The 15,946-nt window shown below is 48.9% G+C and overlaps 1 protein-coding gene across 7 annotated transcripts in view; it reads left to right on the top strand.

The window, feature by feature from the left end:
* Positions 1 to 11,526, top strand: part of DCDC1 (doublecortin domain containing 1) — a 444,094-nt gene extending 432,568 nt beyond the window's left edge. For all 7 annotated transcript variants that reach the window (XM_070274958.1, XM_023646546.2, XM_070274959.1 and 4 more), the window contains one exon: positions 7,683 to 11,526. In XM_070274958.1, coding sequence (XP_070131059.1) covers positions 7,683 to 7,778 — 96 coding nt within the window. In that variant the 3' untranslated portion in view covers positions 7,779 to 11,526. The remainder of the gene's footprint in view (positions 1 to 7,682) is intronic.
* The last annotated feature ends 4,420 nt before the right edge of the window (positions 11,527 to 15,946 follow it).

Genomic DNA, 15,946 nt, shown 5'->3' with positions numbered 1-15,946 from the left:
TTCCTCAGGCTGGGAGAGCAGAAAGAAGGAGCAGCAGTTTCCTTTTCAATATAATGAACTAGAATTCTGCATACGTGGCGTAGTTTGGGGCAGCTTGGCCAAAAGCGACTGCAACGGCGGTATCAACAGAGACCACTCGGGCGAGTCTGACCAGAGTACGTGGACGACTCGCGGCGGCGGGTGTTCAGTGGGGCCTGCTGCCTGTCGGAGGATTGTCTGATTCTGTGAGTCTGTGTCGTGAAACTCCCATCGACAGGCTGCCACCCTGTACCGTGCGTGCAAATAGAAATGTGCGAGGGGAGGCAGTGCTTGTGCACATGGTGGGACGGCTGGGGAGCGGGGAGGGAAGGAGACAGGAAATTGCGTTTCATGGCAGTAAAATGGAGATTCTGCGTTAGCTGTCTGTCGCCCATCGCCTGCAGCATCCCTGCCGGTTTGGGGGTGGATGCGAAGTTCATTCACCACGGGATCCTTCAGGTCCTGGCTTCCCAGTCCTAGACATCTGGGACTTGGGAATTAACACTGGGGTCTCAGCCCGAGTGCAGATGCTGGAGCAGGTCAGCTTGTCAGACTAGCCGGGCGCTCCGAGGGCAGTCCCCAGAGGCCGCCCCCAGCAGCTGTGTTTTAAAGGAAATGGGCCAAAGGCTCACTCTGCTGACCTGACGCACAGTCGTGCTGAGAGGCTTGGAGGGGAGGAAGGCCTCTGGGGCTGTCGGGGTCGGTGCCTGGCGCCCGGTCCTGCCCACCGCTGTCTCCCTCTTCCTCCTTTCCGTCCATCTCCCTGCTTTTCTCCTTCTTTCCTCAGTCTTCCCTGCTTTTCTCCTCGCAGGGCCTTCAAATCCCGCCTTTCATTTTACAAACAACCCTCCCTGGACCGATGTGTGGATCAGCGAGGGACGCTTCCTTAATGTGATTCTCAAAGTTTAATGTGCACAGGAATCACCCTGGGAGCTTGACGAAATACCCCGTCCCGGCTCCATCAGGGAGGTTCCTATTCCGTAGCCTGAGGTGCAGCTGGGAGTCTGTGTTTAACAAGCCCCAGGGACTCACAAACTCGGCCAGGAATTTGTGCCTGTCGCTGGGCCTGGCTCCAGCTTCAAGAGCACTGAGGACCTCTTCTGCTCGTGTCGGGGGCTGTGAAGGCAAAGCAGCACTGGCTGTGTGTGTGAGCGCTTGTGTGTGAGTGTGCGTGTCCTCGGGCTCCTCATCACCATTTCTTTGCGAAATCGTGCAAATGTTCTTGGGTCGGCACTGACCACCCAGCTGCTGTAACCAGGACTGGATGTTGGAGGCAAAGCCTGTGGGTTTGAGGCGTTGAAGCTCCATGTTAATGAGACTGTCCTCCGTGCTGATGTTGTACAGGTCACAAGAGGAACATCAGGGCTCCGGTCCGGGTCTCAGGGAGCAGAGGAATTTGGGGGTGGGGAATTGGCCGGCTTCCTGGAGTTTTCCTATGCATCTTTGTATGTGAAAAGAGAGAGCTCTGGAGCAGGGATGGGGTCCTGTTTGCCAAAGCAACCCTCCCTCCACTGAGGGAGCTGCCCGCTGCGGGGCAGCTGGCCCTTCTGCTGTGGGTCTGCCCTCAGTCTAGTTAGTGCAGAAGCCTGAGCCACGTGTCCTTGGCTGCTCGTCTGTAAGGGCGCCAGTCCTCTGGACGTTATTTTAGTTCCATTACAAGTGCTCCTAGAAAAATTAATTTTCAGGGTAGTTCTCTTGTCATATAGGTTGGGATCAGACACTTCCCCTAGAAGACAGAAAATAGAAAGAAAATTAGTTGTTTAAAGAACTAATTCATACATATACAGTCATGAGCCACATAACAGCGTTTCAGTCAACGACAGGCCACATGTAACGAGGGTGGTCCCGTAAGATTTGTACACACAGCCCGGGTGTGCAGTAGGCTGTACGTCTAGATTTGTGTAAGCGCCCTCCATCATGTTCACACAACCACAAAATTGCCTGCAACGCATCTGTGAGGACATGCCCTGTCGTAGTGACCAGGCACTGTATGCAGACAGGCACTCGCTGTTCTCGCGGCTGGGCGTGCAAAGGTGAGGTGACAGACGTGCCGCTCCGTCGACAAGGCAGAGCCCAGGCTGTGGAGTAAGAGGCGTGGGCTGAGGCAGAGGGTGGGCATGAGTCAGGTGGTGGAGGCTCTCCTGGGTCCCGCTGGGAGTGTGGACTTTTCTTTTTCAAGAGCAGTGGGGAGCCATTAAAGGGAACTTCTGTGAGAGCTGGACTAGCCGTTGTGTGTTAGATTAAGCTTGCTCAGGCTTCGGGGTATAGAGTTGTATTCGGTTGACCCCCGGTGATGGAGGTTTGTTGGGAGGGTTCACAAGGAAGTGAGCAAACCCAGGAAAGCCCGGCGCACAGGCTTCCTGGTCCCTCTTCAGCATGCATGGCCTTCTGTCCGAATGGCCTCCCGGGCGTCTGACTTCCCTGCTTCTCTGTGCTTCTTGCTTCTGCTGTGCGCTGTCTGCTTCTCCCGGTGTTCTTGTGCTCTGTGCTAAACGCTCACTTGCCTTACTGATGGCTTCTGCTGCTTCATGGCTTCTGTTTCCTGCCTTCTCTTTGTGTTTCTTTTGGCTCCAGGACCACTCCGCCATCTGAATTACTTTCTTTGTGTCTTCTAAAGGAAGACTGAATGGCTGGAGGCCAGCCAATAGCTGCCTTTTGCTGGTTCCCTTAGACTCGGATGTCAGGGATCACGTGGTACAAAGCACATCTTGCGGGTGTGAGCAATGGTGTGGGCTGATCCTTCCGCAGGAAGCTGTGCACGGGGCTGGTTTTCGAGGCTCCATGGCAATTTCAGGATAGACCGTGGTTCTGCCCTCCTTATGGTCCTTTTCTCCCTTCCCCACTGAGGGACGAAATTAGCAATGGAGTCTAGGCTGTCACATTCCTCTTGAGGCACTGGCCCTGATGAGTGACCTCGGGGACCTTTGCTCTACAGGCAACACAAACTTGAGGCTGGACTCTGTGACTTTGGTTACAACATCAGGATGCTTATGAGTTGGACTCTTAAGTTACACTTTGGAATACAACCAAGTGTGTCTGAGGAGGTGGATCTCACCAAGATATCCTGGCAAAACTCAAGACACCCTGGCCTCTGGGCCATTTTTTCCAAGTCTGTTCAGAATGCAGCCCTGTCTATCAACATCCTCTTGCCTCTGTTTATGGTGGTCGTTTTGATAGGCTGAGTTCTGTGGTAGATTTTGATTTTTGTTACCGTCTCTCCCTCCCCCGACTCTGCAAGCCCAGCCTAGCTAACAGTGTTCTCCGTGTTGACATGTGAGTTCCTCTCGCTGGGCTCGGCAGTGGTCTCCTATGCTTGAGTTCTAAGTCCTGTTACGCGCCTGGACGTCCATGGAGCAGTCTTGGCTGTGAGAGAATGCATAGCTCCCATGGAAATGTTCAGCTGGGCTGCAACCACATGCTGCCTCAGGATTAACCGAGGTTGTGAGGGTGGAGCCCCCATGAATGGAATTAGTGCCCTTGTAAGAGCCACGAGAGAGCCTCTGTCCTCCGCTCTGCCCTCTGCCTTGCAAGGATGCAACGAGAAGTCAGCAAACCAGAACCTGACCGTGCTAGTGCTCTCATCTCAGACTCCAGGCTCCAGGCCTGTAGGAAGTAGAGGTCTGTGGCTTGTGAACCTGTGGTGCTTGCTTACTGCAGCCCGAGCTACGACATGCATCAGCACATCAATCCACAGAGCACCGCAGAACCTTCTTACAGACCAAGCCTTGCACTTGTCAACAAGACAGTGTAGACTGACTACATTTCCTTTATCACAAAGCAAACCAAATCAACGTTGATTATGGTTCCTTCTTTGCCAGCTGTAGCTTTCAAAACACTCCTCAGGCCTGAGAAAGCAGAAGACACTGTCCTCCCCTCAGAGCCCAGATGGACCCTCTGCTGCAGGCAGCCGGGCTTGGAACAGGAAGTGTGTCACCCGTCCTCAGGTGTGATGATTTGTGGCTGAGCAGGGAGAGCCTGCGCCCTGAACCACATGCCCCCAGTGTAGGCAGGCTGAGGGAAGATGAATGGCATTATGAGACGGACATCTGAATGTTTTGTATTAAATTAGTCCCACAGAGCACCCAGAATTCTCATTCCATAAATCACAAAGCAAAGTAAACTCACTCCCACGTTCGACTGGTGGGACTTCGGCCTGCGGTGTCATAGATAATCTGAGAACAGTTCAACATTTGTCTGAAATAGTAGTAATTTTCAGCATTTTTACTCAGGGTGTAGAGGTGACCCAGACTGATCTGTTGCCAGGAACAGCGTGTAAATGGGAGTCACTAGTTTAGGAGATTTCCAGACAAGAGCCACTGTTCCTCCCCGTCCCCATCCCACAGGAGCTGCTGGGTGCTGGGGCCGAGATGAGCCAACTTCACCCCCGGGGAGCAGGCCCCAGGAGCCTGGCCTCACTCGTCCTCTGCTAGGTGGCTGTTGTGGCGCAATTATGAAATCCACCTTCACCTTGTCTTGGTCTGAGCATCAGAGAGCTAGCAAGGACCTGGATTCCCCTAAAGCCACATCTCTCTTCAATGATAGAGGCTTATTCTGAGAATGTTTTGTACATCTTTGGATCTGTGCCGGATCCTCTTATTCCTGGACTGACGTTGTGCCTACTGGGACCCAGTACAATGGGAGGAACATCCGCCTGCACTTCCTGAGTCCATTTGGCTCCACACTAAAGGGCTGAGGGCCTGTCTGAGCTGTTGCTCCTCTTCTATGAAATGAGGCCAGTAGACGCTTCCACCCCTAAAGTGCCACCCAGCCTTCCAAGTCTGATTCTGATTCAGGAGCAGATGAGATTGGGCACCAGGAGTTGGGACAGCTGGAATTCCAGCTGGCCCCGGGAGGCCCCTCTCTCCTCTTGGTAGGGACTTTCTACAGGTGTTCTAGGACCTGCATCCTGATCATCTTCCCCCTCAGAAGCCCAGTCCAAATTTCACCAGAGTGACAGAGGGAGGCCATTGCCCAGCTTTGTGATGGTTTCTCCCAGGAAAGATTTCTGGACTTGGTGTCGAAGGCCTGAACCAAGGCTTGCCTACTGCACTGTTGGTGGAGTCCCTTGGTCTGAGGATCAAATAAGGTGAAAAACATGGAGGCCGAAGGGCACTAACGCTGACAGAGTGTCTACACGTGCCCGGCACCATGTTGGACGTTTACACTGTTGGCATCTGTTTCGTGCCACGCTCATGACCACCCTCAGAAGTAGATACTCTATTTCTGCTTTCACGTTTTACAAATGAGAAAGCTGAGCCCTGAGAGGTGGAATATCTTGCCCAAAACCACCAGCCAATAAGTGGCAGAGCCAGGATTTGAACCCAGATCTGCCTCACCTCAAAGCCTTGTTTTTCCATTACACCACCCTATAAACGCTGTTAGTTTTCAACCTGTAGAAATTTCAGGTGTGGTTATTGGTAATTCTCAAACCCAGTTCACTGGATGCCTTCAAGGAATCATCTGATGGTTTAGTCGCTGCCTACTTGGGGGAGTTCCCAGATGACAGCTAAGTTAGGCAAAGTGAGCTACACTTGGATGGCCAGTGCAGGGTGGCAGGGGCCCTGCCATGTGCTTGGGAGAGGCCCTCACCCACTCTCAGGATATAGCAAGCCCTCAGAGGTCTCATCTCTCTACCTGGTGGCTGTGTTCACCATGAATTCACCAGCTAGGACTGCCGCAACAAAGTACCATGCCTCTGCTCTAGCTGCCGGTGCTTTGCAGTCAATCTTTGGTGTTCCTTTGCCTGCAGGATCATCACCTCAGTGTCTGCCTTCATCTTCATGTGACATTCTCCCTGTGTGCTGTGTGTCTCCAAATGTCCCCTCTTTGTAAGGACACCAGTAATGTTGGATTAGGGGCCCGACCTACTCCAGTTTGACCTCGTCTTAACTAATTACATCTGTAACAACCCTATTTCCAAATAAGATCCCATTCTGAGATGCTGGGGGTTCATTCTTACTTCAATATGTGAATTGGGGGGGCACCGTGCAAGCCGTAACCATCAGTGGGAAGAGCCCAGCCCTCAGCGCATGAGCACTTCCTCTGACACAAGTGTTCCACCATCAAAGACCACCGGGCCCTTTCCTCAGGGCATCCCCCGCCCTTTTATGTCTTTCTTGTTTCTTACTAGTGCTGAAGTCTGATATTAATGGAAAAACCATTAAAAAAAAACTGTTATCATGTGAGGTAAAGTGAATGCCCCGGACTGGAGAGGAAGACGTATCGATCAATTTCAGCTATGCCGCTCGCCCGACGCTGTGCAGCTGAGGGCTGTGTTTTATTGCCCGGCCAGATAGTTCAGATTTCCGGTCAGTCTTAGTAAAGACCCCATTTATAACACTGATAAAATTTTATCACAGAGCTATGAAAACAGAATTAGATTTCATAACTCACCTCAAGGCTTGAAGGGGATGCCTCTATAAATTTTACAAAGCTTATCAAGTTTTAATGCACCTACTCTGATAAATATTTTTCAAATAGCAACTTCTACTGAACTTGTCTCTGTGTATATAAATAGGTATATATGTGTGTGTGTGTGTGTGTATATATATATATATGTATTTTTTCCTCTCTCTCTACCTTACAGGAAAGAAAACTTTCTTCACCTACTTGTAAACAGAAGATGTGACAGAAAGGCCAATTATTTAGATTGCGGAAGATTCTGAATTTAGGAAAATCTGCTTCTATAAAAAAAAGTCTGTGTAGTTTATTTAAAACTTTAGTCCTAAAATTTATCTTTCACAATAACTGGATCTTTCATGGGTGAGTTTGAGGAATGATCAACAGTGATAAATCAGCTATGAATCATCCATAAATTCATAACAAGACACAGCACAACTGAGGGCAGTGTCAGAGCATCTCGCTTCCGTCAGCTGTTCAGGAAGCGCAGCCCTCAGAGTCAGAGCAAATCGAGCTACAACTGGACAGTCCTTTCCACCTTTCAGAGGTGAGAAACACTTCTCAAAATTGTGCAAATGAAATAAATGTCATGCTCCAAACTAGGCATCTCATAGTCGTAAAATGTATTTTTGATGATTACGCATTTTGGTTTCAAATGCCAAGTTAGAAAAAACATCCAAAAATTATGTGAAATTACTTATAAATGAATTGACAACATTCAAAACGTCAAAAGACGATTGTAAAGGAGTTTTCAAACTGTTTGGTTCACATACTTCTTTGAGAATCTTTTGAAAAGCCGTAAACTTACAAAATGCATATACAAAACAACAGTTTTTTCATACCATTTCATGGGGTTCACAGACCTAGATGAAAAACATCATGTACTTCCAAGTAAAGAACTCCTGCAATGAGAGAAGGTATTCCTGATTTCCATGACCTCTGAGGTTTGGGGGACGAGGGATCCATACCTCTCAATGGAAGGCTTCAAAATACCCCTCAGATGAAGCAGATTCTGACTTTCACTGTGGTACTGTGTTATCTCACCATATTCAAAAACAATAAACCATGAAGATTTCTTGTCATCTTTGTGCGTGATTTTTGCATCCATGAATTTTAAGGGGGAAAAGAGAAGGAAATATAAACTTCCTCAAACAGTGTTGTTAATTTTGGGCTTTCCTTGGAGACAACACTCATTACCTGGAAGAAAAAAAGCAATTAAGTCGACATTTCTTGCAATCACAAAGCCGTCTGACTTGCTCTTGCAGGCGAGGCGGTGCGTGCTGTTCCCCTTCCGTCTCTCAAGAGAACAGCGGGCACGCTGGCAGGGCTGGCAGGAGAGCGGCCGTCCAGAGCCTGGCTGACATCGCCGCTGCCCGGCCGGAGGAAGACAGGGCCTCGTGTGGGAACCCCGGGCGTCTCCACTGCTGACCGTCAGTCACTCGTGGGAAACGGTGATGCTTCCACCAGCCAGATCACTTTCTGATCGTTTTATTCCCGGTCGTGTCACCACACCCTTCAGTTGGTTTAGTCGAAGCTGACTGTGCCCTCAGTCAGAAGAGATGTTAAAATGCCTTCTAACTCCCTTCAAGGTACCATTTAGAAGCCTCCTTAAAACTGTTCAATTTTTATAGGAAAAAATACATTGGGCTGTGACTGAACGTCTCTGTCCTTGGCACAGTTCTCAGGTTAGATGAGGACACCAGACCCAGAGCCAGAGCCGCAGTCGCCCTGCCCAGCCGCCCGGTCCATTCTCCGCTTTGTTCCCGGGGTCCGGCGGGGCCACACACAGTGGGTGCCCCTGAACCTCTCTAAAATGTCAGAGAGGAGCTGAGTCCCAGCCCTGGCTGGGCTGCTGTCCACCCGCGGGGCAGATCTATTTCCTCATCTGTGAAATGAGAAGAATAATATTCCCTTCTGCCCCAAAAATGTTGTTTTTAGCATCAGATGAGGGAAAGCATGGAAAAGCATTTTTCCATCTTTTCTGAAGAAAGGAATAGTCTTCAAAATTAGGCATCTAATCTCATGCAGATATAATAGAAGTAGTTACCATTGGATCATTGTGGGAAAGAAGAGATCACAGACTTAGAATTCAAAATAATATATTTCATTTTATAGAGTTTTAATGCTGAAATGAAGGAGGGGAGCGTTCGGTCACCAGAAGTGAGGGCCCACCCACCCCAGCCTTAGCACATCACGATTATGACTTTCTTTAATCCGTGCGTCCGCCATGAGACAGCTCAGAGCTGCCTTGCCGCCAGCGGGGGAGGGGGCCGCATGACCGTCACATAGATTGAGGAGGAGGGACCTTTGGGTCCTCAACAGGGGAGGGAGAGGCAGGTGCTGTTAGCAACAATTATTTTAAAGGGGTGCTGATAGCATATGTTTACAGGATTCTGGTTTTGAGAAGTACTCGAGAAGCAAGGAGTACCCTAAACCCAGAGGAACTGGCATCATTTCTTCATGTAACATGTATTTATGGATTTCCTGTGATGTGCCAGCTCTGAGGCTGGGGCTGTAATGCGGAACGAGGCCGAGTCTTAGTCCTCAGAGACCTCGCCAGCCTAGTGAGGCCCACAGCCCATAAAAAAGGGAATTAAGGAATAGGTGGGGAGGAGCTGGTGACAGTGGGGTGCAGGGTGAAGGGACAGACAACGACCGGACACTTGATCCTCAGCTGCACACGGCTGTCACAGGGCATTTGTTGAGTGAATAAGTCAGTCCATGGTGATGTAGAAACATGGTCTGCAGAGGATGTTGGCTGTAATTTGCTACTTGGGATGCACCATTTACGGAGTTTGGGAGATTTATGCAGTTAGGAAGTGAGGAGTGACCTCTGCTGCCCTCGTGAAGCTGTGGGGCCTTGGGAGCCGCCTGTCGTATCTGTGTCCTGAATATAGACTGGGCGTGGCATCTGATCAGCAGAGGACTCCACCTCCAGAGGTACCAGGAGAACGTCATCACAACCACCACTGCCGCCCCCTCCACCATCACACCAGGGTGGTTGGGCGGGGAAGTGCTGCCCACAGGTAGACGCACAGGTTAGAGGCAACGAGCATAGCTAGAGGCTGCCCTCTGGGCATCGGGCTCTATGCTAACTTGGTTAGTCCTCACAGGTGTTATTAGCTCCATTTTGCAGATCTGGAAACCGAGGCGCTGGTGTCCAGCAACTGTCTGTGGCCTCCCAGCTGAGAAGGGGCCGAGTGAAGCCTGACCCGGAGAGCCTGGGCGCTGCACCCCACCAAGCCCCACACTGCCCACCGGCCGTGCCTTCGCTCCAGAAGTGTTTATTACCAACCGCCCACCACCTGCTGAGTCCTTGCTGGGCCAAGTTCAGTTACCCGGGAGCAGACCGCCCTCCTTAGTGTCAGGAGAAAAGCAAGTGCACAGAGGAGGAGAGAAAAAGAAGGGGAGCACACAAAGTATGCGTACTCGTTCCTTTGATTGAACTCGGGAGAAACAGCATTTCCCTGGCCACCACTCTCGGAGCTTCTGGAATCTCTGTCTGCTCTCTGTCTGAACCTGAGCACATGTAAAACTTACATTTCCTCTGTTCCTGGGGCTTTCAGAATCCCACAGCATTTGGTTTAGATTAAACCCGTTGATGGAGGCCTTAGAATTCGGCTTCAGCGCAGCTGATCCCATCACTGTCCCCTTTTCTAACCTAACTGCTTATGACCGTCCGGAGCACGCTCGTCTGGGGCAGGGGTGCGGCCGGGGGCAGGTCACCCAGGCTTAGCGGCCACATGTACACAGCACGGGGTCCTTTAGAACCCAGAGGAGTGGATTCGTAAAACCCCATCAGGACCATTTGTGTGCATTTGTATAATTTATATTTTTTTGCCTGAATCTAAATTATAGAGATTTTAATAGCTGCAGTAATTAGACAAGTATGTGGTGAGCCCATTACGTCTGTGTAATGCTGCCCTCCCTGCCCCTCCCTGCTTGCTGGGCTCCCTGCAGGCCCCTCCCTCCCTCTCTGCCATGGGGAGCAGTTTCTTTTCAAAGATCTTGCTGTTCTCACTGTTTTTGTCCCCTCAGTCCCGGGCCTCGGTTTGCTCTCCCAGGGGCTTCTGTGTGGCGCTGCCAGTGTGACAAGGACAGAGGGTCTGGCCATTCGTCTGTCTGCACCCACAGCACCCAGTACCCACGTGGGGTTGCACGGTGGTGCCACAAGGCTGCGAAGGTTCCTAGCACGCTGAGTAGCACAGGGTGGACACTTCAAAACTGTCACAACTGAGTCTGTTTATGAAACTCCTCGTGGGTCAGTTACTCACCTTCAAGGAAGCAGAACAAAGTGTGTAGGTTCACCGTCTTAAATCAACACATCTTCTGGAGAAAGCTGCCTTTCTAGCTCTCTGAATGGCTCCCATTATTTTTTCTGTTGTGTTTGTAACTTCCTATTCTCCGGCCATATTTTACTCCGTCGGCGTAGATGATGTCCCTGCCTGTGCTGAGGGCTCTGTCTTGAGATGTATTGGACATCTTGGATTTCTCTTATTGTTGTTTCCTCTAGCACTACAAAAAAAAAACTTTGGCTTGTTCGAAATTAAGGACAGGATGTGCTGTCTTACTAAAATAATGCAGTTTATCTAACCAAGAGATTGCCTTCTTCCATATGCATGTATTTCCTAGGGGCTGTCAGAAAGCAGCTCTCATCGCATTTATTTTGGGGCTCTTTTCAGGAAGGTGCTCCCAGAGAAAGACGTCTGGACGTGAGTATCCTGAGGTCGTGCTTTCCTACCCAGTCCCCCCGCCAAAAACAAAAAGAGAAAAACCTGAATTAACCATCTTTCCTTCACAAGGACCTGAAAATTGTCCTGTGAAAGCAATTCTAGAAATCTGTGAAGTTGGCCTCCAAACTGCTCAGAAAAGGGGAAAAAATAGCGTAAAATCAAAATCTTATCATTGAGTTGATGCTCTTTTCTCTCTGAATGGGGACCAGACAGACGGAAGTGGTGGCGTCGGCTGGTAGGAGACCCGAAAGCCAGCGGTGTTTTCGAGGACTCTGTCTGAAATCTTTTCTACAGAGACAGATAAAAGGATAATGAGCTGAGGTGTTTTTAAAGGATTCTCGCAGTTTACAACTCGAATAAATCTAATTTTAACATGCATGTGTTTTTTAGGCTGTAATGACTGGAAACATTAAATGAAATATTTCGCTTGAGCAGTGAAGGACAAGGGGGTCGATGAGCAAGTGAGAAGGTGTGGAGCCGCCTCGGCCGCAGCTCCCTCTGGGGGAATGGCTGACTCACGCGCACGCTCTTGTCACTCCTTGGAGAGAGGCTGCCCTGGAGGAGCCCAGCGTCCAGCATTCTGCTTCTGGTCGGGATTGATTCCAGATGTGGGAGGTGAAGGCTGCAAGGGGTTTGGAAAATGGAGTGGAAATGAAAAACCCCGCAGGCCGTTTGAGTGCTGATGACAGATGAGGTGCGTGTTTTCAGGTAACTAATGAACTTGCTGGGAGCCTGGAGAGGGCCTCGTCCAGTGGATATTTCACGGGCAGGAAAGCCCCAGCTGGGATGCCATGGCGGCCCCCATGTGCCAAGAGCAGGGAAGCATGGAGTCCGAATGGTAACACGTAGACGTCAAAGGCTGGGACACAGCTGCTCTGTAAATGAGCTGAATTCCAGTCTTTTCCTAAAGCTAGTTTATAGTTGGTAAATACATGTTTTTTTTTTTAACTCCCTATTATTTGATTTATCATGACTGTTTCATTGTTTGAAGAAATCTTGGACAAGTTTTCACTGTGTTGGTCAGTAAGGCAGGACAGTAGAGTGATTACAAACACGGATCTTGAGTGACCCAAACTTGGGTCTAAATACCAACTCTGCCGCTTCCCAACTGGATCTTGGGCAAGTTGTTCTAAGCCGCAGTTCCCTTACCTTTGAATGAGTGTAGTATTAGTACTCATTTTGGAAGCACTGTTGTAGGAATGACATGAGGTGATGTATAGAAAGTGCTTAGCCTACCACCCAGTTAATGCTCAGTAAATGTAAAGCTAATAATAATTGTTATTCTAGGAATTGGAGGTTGGACCAGCTGGTGATGCATAATCTCAGCATGGAAAGAGTTTAATCTCTAGCAGTGGAGATTTTGACTCACATGCCTTTCGTATTATGCATAGATATCCGCTATCTTCAAGTTCAATGTTGGTATTTTGGTTAGAGTTCTCGGTTGTGAGCAACAGAAATTTGCTATTGACAACATTAGCAAGCAGGGGATGGCTGTAAGGCTAACAGGATTGCTGAGATGCTGGAGGACAAGCCTTGGAAATAGTCAGGAAGCAGAGCAGCAGATGCAGCAACGCTCTGGTACCCAGGGCAGCCAGGCAGGGGAATGACTTTCTGTCACTCCCTTCAAACCCAAGTCACTAGCTCAAAATTCCAAGTCTCAGGAGAGGAGATCATGCCCATTTGGCTGAGCTCAGCTTACATGCCCCATCCCTGGCTGAATGAGGAGCGGGGAGAAGAAGAAACTGTGGAAGACCACTCCCTGAAATTCCACTCCTACCTCAGTCATAGACACGAGGGGAAACTGGGATGATATAAGTAAGGAAGACGTACATTGGTAGTCAAAACTTGTACGTATCCATCCTTCTGATGGACTGATCCAAGCCTCTATAATGCATTCCACAATTTTCACTTTATTTTAAGCCACATGGTCTTGGTATAACAATCAGGTTGCTCAAGTCACGTTCCTGGGTTCTGAAGGCTGAAGAAGACGTAAAGGTGACTGCCACTTTGTCTTGAGTGACTCTGCAAGGGAAAGCAGTGCCTTGTAACTCCTTCTTGTAACTTTCACAAGGATGCTGCCATCTTGCTGACCCTGCAGCCTTGGTGCTGCATCAGCCTGGAGCAAGTACCTCTTTCTAATTTGTACAAAGGGGTTTAGGGACTAGTTAGGATTGGCCATCATTCAATCTCATACCACCCAGGAAGAAGGGAGAAAAGGAGAGAAACAGCGATGGCTGCCTACCTCCATCTCTTGCCTCTGTCACTTCTTTCTTATCTTTCTCTTCTTCTCTATCCTAAGATGAGAGAGTCTCAGGACTGAAGGAGACTTGGACAATCTCCTAATCCAGATGCTCATCCAGGTCTTGAAATATAACCCTCTCCCCCAAACATAATATCCAGGACAACAGGTCATCCATTTTTAAGCTCCTCCATGGACAGGAAATTTATCACCTTCCCAGACAGCCCATTCTAAGGAAAATTCTTCCTTATATTGCCCTGAAATATGTACGATTATAACTTCTACTCACTCTGGTTAGTTCTATGTCTGAGGCTACAAGGAGCAAGTCTGACCTTCTTCCACATGACAGGCCTTTCAGTAGCGGCAGTCCAATGGGACACTTCTTCAAAGCTGTAACTTTCTCACTTAGACCTTGGGCAACACAATGTCATGATCTCTCTGGTCAAAAATTCTTTGAATTCCCTCGTTTATCACATCATAGCGCTCCTACAACGTGTCATCCAGAATTGAATGCAGTATCCAAGCATCATCCAGATAAAGCTCCTGATGGTGCTGAATGGTAATGACCGGAAAAGTCATGATACTGAGAGCTAACTGAGCTCAATTTAGAGCTCACCCCGTGCCAGGCATCGTGATAGGCACTTTACTTGTGATACTTCATTTAACCATCACAGCAACTCCTTCAGAGGCTCTGTTATTATCCCCTTTTACAGATAAGGAAAACGGGGCTCTGAGAGGTTAAATCACTCACTCCAAAAGCCTACTGACGGTAGAGGTAGTAATGAGATGCAAACCCAGTGTCCCTGAGACCAGAGCTCACGCTGTGTCCACTTCACTAAACTTCTCATAACGTAGCCAAGCACTCCCTTAGCCTCTTTGTCATCCCTCCCAACATGTTCTCCCAAGGATGTCCCCATACTTTCCAGCCAGTCTTGTGACCTGCGCCGTGGGGCTCTCATTACTGGTACTTCTCACTTGCGTGAATTTTTTTTTTTTTTTATGGAAGATTAGCCCTGAGCTAACTGCTGCCAATCCTCCTGAGCTAACATCCATGCCCATCTTCCTCTACTTTATATGTGGGATGCCTGCCACAGCATAGCTCGACAAGCAGTGCCATGTCCACACCCGAGATCCGAACCAGCGAACCCTGGGCCACCAAAGTGGAACATGCACTTAACCGCTGTGCCACTGGGCCAGCCCTGTGTGAAATGTTTTTGATGGAGTTTTACTGCCGGGTCCTCAGACTGAGCACAGCCAGAGCAGGGAAGGTGGTGGGGATGTAGGGAGCACCGTGCCTATACTTTCCCTAACTCTTTTTCACTCAAAGCACCAGGTTGCGTTCTAGATTTAGATTTCTTGCGAGTTTTGGTATTCTTTTCCCATGAGTAGTTTGGGAGCCAAACGGGAGTTGAGGGCAATTGCTGCTTCAACCAGGATGATAGAACAGCGAGAAGTTCAGCTCACTCCCACCTTCTTCCCACCGACTCGTGTCATCTTGGGGAGTTATCTGAATTAGGGTGTGCACGGAACTTCCAATTTGGTGAACATTGGTCCTTTCCATTGTCCCAAGCTCTTTTGACTGCTTGATGCCCAGCCCTCGTGGAAAGAATTCACGTGCTCCATGAAAGGTGAGCAGTTCTCAGCCAACCCCAGGTGAGCACAGAGAGTTCTCCCAAAGCCCCACAATGGCAAGATGGTGAGGTCGATCTGACCGTTAGTCAAAGGAAAGATCAGATTGCTTCAGCAAGTTCATTGACAGAGATGCAACAACTCCCCAGAGATCCCTGGAATTCTGGGAAGTCAATGAACTCACATCATCTTGGCAGAGTTCTCTTTGGCCTTTAGTTACAGAACAATCAGTTCCGTTAGGACTGCACCAAGGAAAACCTGGGTGAAAGAGTGACATAATGCTAACTGTAAAATTCAGTAGGGAAATCCTGGATGTTCTGAAGTGGTGTCTCTCTGCTTCCTCAGGGCAAGTTTCCTTGTCAGTCTTGCTCGTTCTTCTATCTCAGTCTGTTGCTTACTGCTCAGCACGTGGTAGACAGTCCCTAAACATTCTTTGAGCATCAGCCCTCACGGGAGGAACATCGAGGTGCATTAAAGATGCCTAATCCTGTAAGAGGTTCTGAAATGTAACGTGTCTTTAAATTTGTCGTCTGCTTTGAATTCTGAAGTCTGTTTTTCTGTTTGCTCCAAATCTTGACCACGTTAGGTAAAGCAGGCTCCTTTTATTTCGCATCAGCTTCTCTCCCCACTACCAGCAATGATAACCCAAAACCAGTGCCTTTGATGCAGATGTTTTCTGAGATTCTCCTTTTAAATCTCCCTTGATATAATGTTTGAAGAAAATTCCAAATTTGGTTCCTTTCAAGCTGAACATATGCTGAATATATAATGTTACTTTTTTAAATTTAGGGATTTCACTAGCTAAGAAGATTTGCCACTTGGACTTCAAATTTTAGGAAGAAAATGTTAGATTATAACTCATAAAGGATTAGTTTAACTTTTGTGCACAATGTAGTCCACCAGGTGGCACCTCAACACACAGAAAGCT

The sequence above is a fragment of the Equus caballus genome, chromosome 7 (assembly GCF_041296265.1).
Source record: "Equus caballus isolate H_3958 breed thoroughbred chromosome 7, TB-T2T, whole genome shotgun sequence".
NCBI classification, from domain to species: domain Eukaryota; kingdom Metazoa; phylum Chordata; class Mammalia; order Perissodactyla; family Equidae; genus Equus; species Equus caballus.
The sequence above is the reverse complement of the archived record's forward strand: the minus strand, read 5'-3'. Positions and strand labels throughout refer to the sequence as shown.